The sequence below is a fragment of the Lethenteron reissneri genome, chromosome 27 (assembly GCF_015708825.2).
Source record: "Lethenteron reissneri isolate LAM-NWPU_2019-01 chromosome 27, ASM1570882v1, whole genome shotgun sequence".
NCBI classification, from domain to species: domain Eukaryota; kingdom Metazoa; phylum Chordata; class Hyperoartia; order Petromyzontiformes; family Petromyzontidae; genus Lethenteron; species Lethenteron reissneri.
In genome coordinates this window covers 15,780,544-15,793,346 of record NC_083805.1, presented here as the reverse complement: position 1 = coordinate 15,793,346, position 12,803 = coordinate 15,780,544, and the positions used below count along the sequence as shown (strand labels likewise).

Here is a 12,803-nt window from a genome sequence, read left to right as displayed (position 1 = left end):
TTCGCTGAGGAACCACAGACAAGCTGGAAGGCCACCAGGCGGTGAGCTGGTGCCAACAATTGCCCAAGCTCTTCAGATCCTCTATATATTCAGATGTTCATCCAAATAATCAGCGTTTATACATGTGGGAGAAAACCCACGCGTGCAAGGGGGCAACACTATCCCATATATAGAAGGGACAGATGATGCTCGTTCCCATATTGCTGGACCGCCTCCCTCCTGCGAAGCCAGGGTATGGTACCACCTGGAAGCCCACGGGAAGGGAGTTTCACAACATTCTGGCCATCCACCAAACCTCATGCGCAGGAAAGAGAAACGGAGGCATACCGGCCAGTGGCTGTGTAATCCACTCGATAGGGCCCGAACTGGTTCAGGTCCAATTCGAAACTCTGTGAAGGGGAGAGCAGCAGGACACACAGACACGCGTACACCCACACGCACTTAAATGCACATAGAACAAAACAAAGATCCCCTTTGTAGCCTTAATAGATTGTTGGGGCAAGAGGTGTTAGCGAATACCGATGAAGGCCGGCACGGCGCACGAGGGGGTGGGTAGCCAGCACCACGCCCGGCCGCCTTTTTCTCCCTAGTTGCAATGATTACACACCAAACCAGGTACTCATTTGTGGCCGAGTCAACCTTGGGGGGACTAGGACCGGTTCAGATAATCGTCACTAGTCTTGGCAAATCGCCCGATGATGCTAGATGTAATTGCCAGCGAAACACTCACATTGAAAATGTTGTGGATTTACTCTCCAACACATCGGTGGGCTGAAATAGTAACTATTTGGCGTTTTGTTTACGTAACAAATCCCTTACTAATTGGCTGTGTCGGGTGGTGGAGGGTTACGACACATTTATACTTACGCGATATAACCCAAAAACCTTTATTATGAGTAATATTGGTCGCGAAACCCTAGGTGTTAAACTCGGATCAGAGGGTTCATAGTCAAGCGTGCTATCCGCTGCACCGCCGCTCCCCACTATGTGAATACAAGCGCATGCATGCGCACACAAGCAACTCAGTACCTTGCTGGCACTGGTGATGTCCACCGCCTCCTGGATGTCCCTCTGTGTGACGTACGACGTCTCCTCGCCCTCGTCCGGCTCTATGAACCTGTGGACATCATTGCATCTTTATTTATCCTGGAGGAATCCGACAAGGTACGACTCTTTTTAACAGATGTCCACTAGGACATCATTAAGGAATAAAACAGGATTTCTCCACAAATCTGGCTGTCCGCCTGATGATGCTAGTTGTAAATATTGGCATGTTCTGTTTACGGGACAAACCTTACAAATTGGCTGTGTCAAGTGTTGGCGGGTTTAACGACACATTTATATTTACGCGATCTAACCCAAAAAAAAAACTATATTATGGAAGACATCATTGCACCCCACATTCACTGGCCTTCCATAAACACACGGAAGAAATAAGGTAACATTCTGGAATCGAAACTGCCTTACTTTAATTTGTTAGTGAGAGCAATGTTCAATTACCCTGGCCACCTGAGTTCGATGCCCAGTCAATAACAGCAGTGTATACAGGAGTTTGATTCCCAGCCAATGATAACATCACTTGCTATGTGATTTCTTCACCCGGTCATGGCTAACATCAGTAGCGTGTGACAACTGTTTGATATGTTGAAAACACCACCAGTAGCTAGTTCTTATGTATTGGACCCAGGCCTCCCCTATATCTACTGCAAAGATCTTGGGACTTTCTGTGTGTATGTGTGCATGCGTGCTTGTCACAGCAGTCTCTCCAGTTGACAAGCAATCTCTGATCAACTGGAGTGCGATGCTGCAGGGTCCTCACCCTTGCGTTTCAGGCAACAGCAGGTCACACCGTGCCGTCTGCTGGCTCGCTGAGCTCTGCATTCTTGGTAGCGCGCGTCACCAACTCTCGCAACGCCCCGGGCTGCCGTCCTTTCTGCACCACACCGCCCGTGTTAGACACGCCGTGAGTTCACGTGCCACACACATACGTATCTAGTCCACTGCCAAAGCAAACGATGCGTGGCACATAACACTCGACATAAAACACAGTCTGCATTACAGAGCAGCACAACACACGATGCACACACACAGTCTGCGTCACAACAGGAGCACAACACGCGACACACGCACACAGCCAGCGTCACATAGGAGCACAACACGCGACACACGCACACAGCCAGCGTCACATAGGAGCAGAACACATGATGCACGAACACACTGGGTACACGCACCAGTTGAAACTTCTCTCCACGCTGGTACCGCTTCACTCTCGCCTCTGGCAGGGGAGCAGGACCAAAGAACACGTCCTTTGACTGAGAGATGAGAAGGAAGACAAAGGCGGTGGGGTCACACCAAGGGGTCGTGTTAGTACATTGCAATCTGAATCATGACTATATAAAACACATTATTCACAACCCTATCTCAACCAATTGCTTCAGAGCCCTGGGATTTGATCCAACTTCACCACGCTGGTCAAAGAGGGTTGATAAAGGCGGCCCCAGAACTGGTTCACAGATCAATCATCACTAGTGTGCCATGGCCGGAACCAAACTCAGGTCTCCATGTTTACAGCACAGTGCGCTAATCTCAGCACTACCTGCACCACCCACAACCATAATACTTAGCGCCCTGAGAACGATTGTTTAAGGGCGTTTTATTAATTTAAATATTATACTATTATTAAAAATAATCTATTCCTGAGTTTCCTGGCTAGCTGCTGGCTGGGCTCCTCCACCTCAACAATAACTTTATTGTTAGTGGCTGTGGGCTGTTGCCACACAAACTATCTGGGTAACTGGCTAAACGAGTCTTTTCCCATGTAACAATTAAACATTGAATTGGGCGGAAGTCGGAAGACATATATTCGATAGTGACAACGAAGAGGTGGGAGGAATGAACACAGAAGACAGACATGGTTTATTCAAAATTTCTCTAACTTTTAAATGTTGTGCTCCTAGTAACGCAATTATTTCGTCAGGATATTATTTAAGTCCTAAAGAAGAAAAAAAGGCACAATACATATTAGCTTGGCTTTTTAGAAAATAATAAAGCAGATTACTTTTGAGTGCTTCCGAGTACACGAATGTGATAAGAGTATGAACATGTCAGCTGTCTCTTATTTTCTATTGCAGAGCAACAGGTTCTCTACTCGTGAATGTACAAATATGTACATGGGATGTCTGTGTGTGAGGGGTTAAAAGTTCAAATGGAGCCAGATTATGGCCGAGTTAGGAGTATGCATCTCCACGAGATACGAGGTAATTCAGAACAAGTGAAAGTGAACCCAGGATTCTCTGATTGTGGACTGGTTTTAAGAAATACACAAAAAACAAATATCCCCATATAGCCTTCCACAGACTGTTGCAGCATTTTCAAGCCAACACAGCACGCGAGGGGGTGGTGCGGCCAACACCACCCTTCAACCCCTTTGTCTCTCTAGTGCTAATGTTTACACAGCGCGCCAAGTGCTTACTTCAGGCTGAGTCGACCTAACGAAGAGCCATGACTAGTTCCGATATCACTTCCAGCTCATATTAGAAATGGCCAGGAATAAAACTCAGGTTGCTGGATTGCTAGTCCAGTGCAATAACCACTGTTCCCCACACACTTGATGTCATAAAGTCAAAGCGTCTCCCTGGTCAAACAAATATGGGGCGGCATTTATCTCTGTTATTGGCAATGAGCCAGTGGTGTAAATTCCGTGCCGCCATACCAAAGACCAGTCTCTCCATCAGACAATCACTTTTCTAAAATTGGAATACATTTTTTATCAAACTTGGAGGGATAATGGACTGGGCCGACCGCCGACCAGGAATTAAATTGTCAACCTTCAGAGTGCGAGTAATGCACTCTGCCACAGTGCCCTGCCACAGCACCTCTAACGAAATTTGAAGAATTCTGTTGAAGCTTACTCTTAACTAATGTCGAGCTGTGGAAAAACACGAGGCGCCTGGAGGTGATTTAAACAGGCACAGACTCAGAACAGGAGTTCCTAACCAAAGTGAAGAAGGACTTTATATTAGTTCACGTAAACAAGCTGCAGTCGGTTAGGATAAGGTCACATCAGGTGCGATCAGTTCACGAGATAATCAGGTTTTAAGCGAATCGACGCTCTTGTAAACACACAGCTAACGAGGAACACTGCTATTCGTGTACACTTGCCTGCTGTGCAATAAGGCTCGCATTGTATACAAATGTGGGTTTTTATGTGGGTGACTGCTACACACAGCGGAGGGCAAAGGAGCGACGCTAACAACGAGAGCACCAGGCGGTTAAAACACAGAAGGTTCGCACAGGTGGTGCATCTGCCAATCATCTCAGTGAGTCAACCCATGCAACTTGGGCTTATCCCATGACCTGCCAGCAAGTTTTCACGTGGCCTCAAGTTCCACCTAGCCTGGTAACGTTACCGCCACATAGTGGCAAAGTGCGGTTGTTGTAGCTGCTGTATAAGTAAGATTAATGGGAGATGCTATTGTACTTTTCATCAATGAGAGAACACAAAATTGAGAAATCAGAAAAGTGAATGTTTTGGAAACAAATGCAGGCACCTACAGGAAGCAATTCAAATCTACTCCAACATATGGGTACACATTTTAACTCTTATTACAATTAGTTGAACACCGTTCTTGGGCATCTTTGGGTTTTTTTTGTCTGGCACAATGTTTTAGATGTTTAGTATACGCAGTATTTTTATTATTTGTATATATTTTTTATGCAGCAAAATGTTTTTCGTACCTTGATTTTTTTTACCATCTCCAACCAAGGCCTTCCTTACACAAGAGGCCAGAGTGTTTCTCACCTGCTTTTAAACAAAACATTAATTGTGTAACTGAAGCGCCCTTATGGACCGCCCTGCTGCTACTCACCTTGGCGGATTGCGAAAACCGATGTTGCTTCACTATATTTTCAACCTTCCGTCTCTCGGGCTTCTCTCCCTCGCTCCGTTGTAGAGGAGTCTTGTTGATCTTCACATCTTCAAATTTTTCAGGCTCCCAGTACCGCTTGGCTGGTTTCTTCTGCAAAGTGGGATACATGTACATATGTATGTTGAACTTTCACAGCGTATGGAGCCAACTGTGCTCATCAGAGGTGCGGGGGAAGGACAAAAATCTAAACACAAAAAGCAGATATAAATAAATTATTTTTCAATCTAGATTTTAAAATGCATAGCTCCAGTGGCTTCCTAATATCGTAAAAAAGAGCATTACAGACGTCCACAGAAGCGCATCTCAAAGCGACAACTGCAGTGATCGTCTTTGTTTGACGATTAGCCAAAAACCGCTGACAGGATGACTGGCGTTCGCGTGATGGTTTATGATCCTTGATGAGATCTGCAAGGTATTGTGGTTCGTTTGTGGCAAGCACTTGGTGTGTAATGAGTGCTACCTTTTCATGTATTCATTCAGCAAACGGAAGACATGAGAAGAGCACATGAAGTCCATTTGCTGGGTGTGGTGCCACACACTGCATATGCACCGTTAAATGTGCATAAATAGTGAATAGGCCACACTTTACAACTGGGGAAAAAGGTTAACTGTACCAGAACGTAACCCAGCAACATGTGTTTAAAGTATTTGGTTGCTATACATTTCCACGTGATAAGCCACTTCGTTAAGCTATTATGCGTGGCCAGGTCGCTTCTTAAAAATAGCTATATAGCTCAGTGGGTCTTACCTGGCAAAAAAAGCGTTTAGTTTAGAGCCCTAAACTAAACACAAGCGAATAGAGCGAATAGAAACAAAATTAACCGCTGCTCTGCATGCGTGGAAAAATTTGTTAGCGCTCGCTGGTTACTCTTTGGAAACTTCATAGTTTACGACCAATGAGTTTAGACAGGTATTTTACATCGTTCTAGGCTACCATATGAATTTTAATGTTACCGTAGTTATTTTATATTGACAGAACCATGCTTGAGTATTAACTAATGACCCTCGTGTATGATGTAATATCACACATTTATAAATTACCCTCGGTTGAGAAGCACTGCTCTGGAGAATACGGTATCAATCTTGACTTTTTTTAACTCCTGATGACGATTGCTTGTTTTGCGATCGAAACGTCGTGATATTTTTTTATTAACTTTATTTTATTTTTTATAACTTTATTGTTAATTTTACGTGACTTTACCGAAAGACCCAAAGAATATGAATACGGTATCAATCAGGCGATCTGTACAGTATTGCAAACGTGAGTATTCTTTCCTCTGTGCGTCTTCTCCAGGCACGCCAGTTTCTTTCCAAACACATACTTATTTTTTTTAAAGGGCCAAACATCAAGCAAGCATCTCAATAAAGCTTTAAATAAAAAGAAACCCATATAATTGTTACTAACGACTACTGTGCCATACACGAACGCTACGGGCTCCGATTAGGCCGTGCGGCCCTCACGCCACCGTCCTGGCCTAGCGCAACTCCGCCGTACCCCCCTCGCGCTCCCTGGCCGAAGCAGCTAGCCGAGACCGGTACGCGGCGACCCAGCGAGGCCTCACTGCGGTTTAAATCGGCACCGCGGCGCCGATTTAAGCAGCGAGCAGCGTTCGGCTCGCGTGCGGCGTGCGGAGCTGCGGGAGTCTCGGCGCGGCTCCTCTCTCACCTTCCCCGTCGCCGCGGGCTTCGGCTTCGGCTCCGGCGCGTTCGCCTCGTCCGCATGTTTGCCGTGCGTCGCCATGCTCGCCTACCCACGTGTGAAGCGAAGTGGCGCGCGTGACGTCATCGCGGCGGTTCCGACACGCGCGCGTGACGTCATGCGACGAAGTTTGAGAGTTGTGACGTCACGTCGCGTGTCAATCAATGGAACAAAGTACTGTCATACCAACTACAGGATATATTTTTCGATTTAAAGCTTTCGTGACTGCAGGGATTCATATTTTTGGTTCTTTCGGTAAAGTCACGTAGAAGGGAAACAATAAAACAAATACAATTAAATTCTCACGACGTTTCAAGCCAATTCCACATTTTTAAAAAACTACGATGTAAGGCCCATTAAGCTATACGGACTGTACAGCTCTTTCTTTTTGGAAGCGACATGGCTATCACAAATTACAGCTCAACGAAGAACTTTATCATCACGTGGAAACGTATAGCAGCGACATACTATAAACGCATGTTGATGCTAAATGTGCAGTGGGGGGACGGAGGACCCGGAGAAAAATCCACACGACCGCGGGGAGAACATACAAACTACAACTATGCAGGTGCCAGGGTCGGGATCGAACCCATGCGCTCCTGCACACCAGGCGAGGGAGCTATCATCTCGCCACCGCGGCACCATCCCCATGCAAAGGGGTTTGCAACCGAAATAACAAGAGCCATTTTTCTCGAATTCGTAAAAAACAAAAACTTCAAAGCAAGTGGTCGTCAATAAAACACATTCCTGCAGAGGGAGCTGGTGTGAAACGTTGGGTTGCTCGGTCAATGACCAGGGTCAACGGCGGCGTGGTGTATTCCGCAAATATGCCCGACTGTGAGGGCGGGCACAAGCCGGCGTGAGTAGGTTAAACGTTTTATAAGGGCACCACGGGGTGACCAGCCCCTCCCCACCTAGCTCCACCCCTCCCCACCCAGCCCCTCCCACCCTCCCCACCCAGCCCCTCCCCACCCTCCCCACCCAGCCCCTCCCCACCCAGCCCCTCACTCCCCACCCAGCCCCTCCCTGCACGACGGACACAATAATCCCCTGTGGGCTGGTGTAACCAGGAGGTTCCTACCAGTATAACGTCACGAAGCAGCAACCCTTAAAGATCCGCTTGCAGCTCCGAAGTCATCAGCGTCCCTTTACACTCATTCAGCGATGGGAGGCGCTGTACTTCTACAACTGGTAGCTGTGAGCCAGCGATGCAGGGGTCCAGTGGCGTCCAGCGCAGTGATGTCTCTCTTTCACAAGACAACCGCTGCTGACTCCAACACGGCGTGTCGCAGCAGAGCCATGGAGGTGCTTATCTTGCAAACCACGGATGCACATTTAACATCACACGTAACACAAATAAATATCACAAGCGGTGTTTCAAGCAATGACTCTTCTTCATAGCACACACACACACGAAAAAGGGCCATTGCTCAGAACGTCGCCTATGATATGTATATTTCTGGCAGTGTTGTTGACGAATGTTCTTTTTTAAGTTTGAAAAGGATTGGCCAAATATTTTGGCCGAGTACCTGCAAAGGAATGCGTACGTCGATACATCTGTACAGAAGGCAGGAATATCAGGGTTCTCTGGCTGCTTGGAACATTCCAGCATGATCTGGCACCAGATCCAAATGGCCAAGGTGGAGAAAAGGGACCTCCATGTAGTCTTCCTCGACCTCGCCAATGCATTTGGCTCTGTGCCCCATGAACTCCTGTGGTCTGCCTTCAGATTTTTCCACATACCGGACACCATCACAACCCTGGTGAAGTCGTACTTTCAGGATCTGCAGTTCTGCTTCACCACCTCAGAGTTCACCACCTCATGGCAATGCCTGAATGTAGGTATAATGGCGGGATGTACCATTTCTCCATTGGCATTCATAATGGCAATGGAGGTTATCATCAGATCCTCAAAATGGGTTGCTGGTGGACAGCGAGTCGACTCTGGTTGTCGCCTCCCTCCACTCAGAGCCTACATGGACGACATTACAACATTGACCACCACTGTCCCATGCACCAGGAGACTGCTCAGAAAACTCGAGGAGAACATCAGCTGGGCCCGTATGAAGATTAAACCATCCAAGTCACGCAGCATCTCGATTGTGAAGGGAGTACTCTGTGACCTGAAATTCTTCATCGGAGATGACCAAATCCCAACAGTGTCTGAGCAGCCGGTAAAAAGCCTTGGAAGGTGGTATGATTCAAGCCTGAAGGACAAAGACCAGGTGCAACAGCTGCGCAAAGACATCAGTAGTAGCCTCCAGTCCATCGACAACACCCAGCTACCTGGAAAGTTAAAGGCTTGGTGTCTGCAGTTTGGTCTCCTACCCCGGGTGTTGTGGCCCCTAGCAGTGTATGAGGTTCCAATCTCAACAGTGGAGAAGATGGAAAGAGGAGTCACAGGCTACTTAAAGAAGTGGCTCGGAGTTCCACGATGCCTTACCACCATAGGCCTCTATGGAGATGGTGTCCTCAAGCTGCCCCTCACCAGTCTAACCGAGGAATTCAAGTGTGCAAAAACCAGGCTCCAGATGACACTGAATGAATCTCGAGACCCAGTGGTGAGCAACAACGCGCCGACCTTGGCAACTGGGCGCAAATGGAGGCCAGGAAAAGCAGTCCAGGAGGCAACAGCAGCCCTGAGACATGCTGACATTGTGGGTCATGTTCAGCAAGGGAGAGGAGGCTTTGGACTAACTAGCCGTGCTGCTTGGAGTAAGGCCACTGCACCAGAGCGGCGGAAGATGGTAGTGCAGGAAGTACGCCATCAGGAGGAGGCTGCAAGGTGGGCCAAGGCAGTCTCTCTTGCCAAACAGGGACAGTGGACTCGATGGGACAGTGTGGAGAAGAGGAAGATCAGCTGGAAGGATCTGTGGGCCATGGAAGCGAGGCGGTTGAGCTTTTCCATCAGAGCAACATATGACGTCCTTCCAACACCAGTTAATCTTCACCAATGGTATGGTGAAGATCCGGACTGTGCCCTCTGTTCCATGCCAGCCAACCTCAGGCACATTCTCACAGGGTGTAAAACAAGCCTCACCCAAGGACGCTATACTTGGTGTCACAACCAAGTCCTTAAAAACCTTGCATCCGCCCTGGAGGACAAGCGAACTGCCACCAACTCCCTACCACCCCCAGCAGCATCACACCCCTTACGGACGACCTTTGTCCGCGAAGAGGCTAAACCACCAAAGAGCGGCTCTACACCAATAGAGCGAGACCAGCTGCGCTTGGCCCGCGACTGGAAAATGCTAGCTGACATTGGCCGGCAACTTGTGTTTCCTCCGGAGATCGCAACCACCACCCTAAGACCTGACATGGTGCTCTGGTCCCGTTCGCTCAAGAAGGTCTTCATCATTGAGCTCACAGTACCCTGGGAGGACTCAGTAGATGAGGCTTATGAACGAAAACATCTGCGCTATGCCGATCTAGCTGCTGAAGCACGGCATCATGGCTGGAACACAGAAGTCCGACCAGTGGAGGTGGGCTGCAGAGGTTTTGTGGCAACATCTACAACCAGACTGCTTAGAGACCTGGGAATTAAGGGCCAGAGCCAGCGTTCGGCAATCAGAGCTGTATCGGAGGCGGCAGAAGGCAGCAGTCAGTGGCTCTGGATGAAGAGGAAAGACCCCAGCTGGGCCCCAAAGTGAGAGGGCCAGGAGGTATGCAGTCAACAATGCTTGACTCAGGGATGAGGACGCCCCTGCCATGCATAGTCCCATGGGATGTTGGCTATCAACAACAAGGCAACTCCTATGACTAATTGGGAATGGGACGCAAGCGTAGGATTGATCACCCTGTCGCTGGCCGCCTTTGGGGAGGGTGTATAGTATGAAAGGCCGAAACACCCTAGGACCCAAAGGTTCACTACTGACGATGCGCTCCCCAAATTTCACCAGGCTCACTGTTCATGAACTCTTGGAAGTGCTTGCACAAAGGATAATAACATCTCATCCTGTGTTCTTTGGAATCTGAATATCTGGACTTGTCCAGTGACTGCTGAGAAAGATCAGCTGACAACAGGGGAAAGTCCTTGTGGCGGCACGGAGAGACGGCTGACAGGAGGGAATAGACCCCACTGGGACAGTCATGGGTTAGCTTCCCATTTCTGTAGTTTCCCATGCTTCGCAGTATGTTGGAAACACCCGCTCTAGCTACAGAAAGTCAACATACGAGAATACCCCTAGAGTCTGCGAGAGCGGGGGCGGAAGATGACTCATCGACTGACAACATGGTAACGACTGGACCGGAAACGACTACGAGTAATGAGAGCACAGCACAAGAGAACACCACAGCAACTGTCACAAGTTCCGCTGCAACAGCAGGCCACAAACAGATGCAGGTATGTGTCTGTGGTTGGAGGAAAGTTACATCACACCATGGGTTGAGGATCCACCAGGGGAAGAAGGGGTGTTTGGGTAAAGAGAGACAGAGGCCTCGCATTGATTACTTTCTGCGAAAGCGATCAAATCAGTCGAATGAAGCACAGCAACTGGACGCAAACCATAGTTTGCAGTGCATCAGTACCACTGTCATGGAGGACGTAAACTCAAGCACCGAAGTAACAACTGAGGTGGAACCAACAACAGGAGTGGAACTCACCCAGCCTCCCAGACCTGCAGTCGAGAGGAGACTACCTGGGCACAGACCGTATGTGAAGTGGCCTGGCGCCAGTGACAAGAAGTTGTGGGAAACAGTGAATACTGACCTTACCTTGACCCTCGAGAAACTTCGAGGCACAGTGGAGAAGAAGTTGGAGAGGATGGGGGACATCATCTATGAGTACGGGGCAGAAAGCTTTGGAGTGCAAGAGGCAAAAGGCGGGAGAAAGGTTCCAACCCCACCAGTTTCCAGGAGGCAACAAGAAATCAAGCGCCTCGTTCAAGAAAGGAGACAGCTTAAGAAACAGTGGAAGAAAGCCTCTGAAGTGGAAAAGGAGGGCATAGAGGCACTTCAGGCTGACATCAAAACCCGGTTGGCATCCCTCCGTAGAGCAGAGAACCTACGGAAACGCAGAAGGAAGAAAGAACAAACTAGAACTCGATTCTATAAAGATCCCTTCAAGTTCCTTAAAAGTCTCTTCACGAAGGAAAAAAGTGGAGTTCTAAAAACAACAAAGAAAGACCTAGAAGAGCACCTGAGAACAACAAACTTTGACTCAAAGCGACATGAACATCTGGCCATCCCATCAGATATCCCACCCATTGAACCCCCGGAACATCATATTGAGACCAGCCCTCCGACATGGAAAGAGGTGGAAAACACAGTTCGAAGGGCAAGAACAGCATCAGCCCCGGGGCCAAATGGAGTCCCGTACAAAGTGTATAAGAACGCACCAGACGTCCTGAGGTTCCTCTGGAGGCTTATGGGAATAGCTTGGAAAAAAAAGATAATACCCAAAGTGTGGCGTAGGGCAGGCGGGGTCCTGATCCCTAAGGAGAAGGATGCAGTGAACATCAGCCAATTCCGCCCAATCTCCTTACTGAATGTCGAGGGTAAAATCTTCTTTAGGGTCATTGCCCAGAGGATGGCCGAGTACCTGCAAAGGAATGCGTACGTCGATACATCTGTACAGAAGGCAGGAATATCAGGGTTCTCTGGCTGCTTGGAACATTCCAGCATGATCTGGCACCAGATCCAAATGGCCAAGGTGGAGAAAAGGGACCTCCATGTAGTCTTCCTCGACCTCGCCAATGCATTTGGCTCTGTGCCCCATGAACTCCTGTGGTCTGCCTTCAGATTTTTCCACATACCGGACACCATCACAACCCTGGTGAAGTCGTACTTTCAGGATCTGCAGTTCTGCTTCACCACCTCAGAGTTCACCACCTCATGGCAATGCCTGAATGTAGGTATAATGGCGGGATGTACCATTTCTCCATTGGCATTCATAATGGCAATGGAGGTTATCATCAGATCCTCAAAATGGGTTGCTGGTGGACAGCGAGTCGACTCTGGTTGTCGCCTCCCTCCACTCAGAGCCTACATGGACGACATTACAACATTGACCACCACTGTCCCATGCACCAGGAGACTGCTCAGAAAACTCGAGGAGAACATCAGCTGGGCCCGTATGAAGATTAAACCATCCAAGTCACGCAGCATCTCGATTGTGAAGGGAGTACTCTGTGACCTGAAATTCTTCATCGGAGATGACCAAATCCCAACAGTGTCTG

At 48.4% G+C, this 12,803-nt stretch overlaps 1 protein-coding gene and 1 long non-coding RNA gene across 3 annotated transcripts in view; one reads left to right on the top strand and one right to left on the bottom strand.

Moving 5' to 3' along the window:
• WDR46 (WD repeat domain 46) overlaps window positions 1-6,759 on the bottom strand; it is a 29,277-nt gene extending 22,518 nt beyond the window's left edge. Inside the window, 7 exon segments of the mRNA XM_061561579.1 lie at window positions 328-389; window positions 1,030-1,117; window positions 1,820-1,869; window positions 1,871-1,933; window positions 2,232-2,312; window positions 4,869-5,018; window positions 6,595-6,759. Coding sequence (XP_061417563.1) covers window positions 328-389; window positions 1,030-1,117; window positions 1,820-1,869; window positions 1,871-1,933; window positions 2,232-2,312; window positions 4,869-5,018; window positions 6,595-6,669 — 569 coding nt within the window. The 5' untranslated portion in view covers window positions 6,670-6,759.
• LOC133348647 (uncharacterized) overlaps window positions 1-12,803 on the top strand; it is a 63,681-nt gene that overhangs the window by 22,175 nt on the left and 28,703 nt on the right. The window lies entirely within an intron of this gene.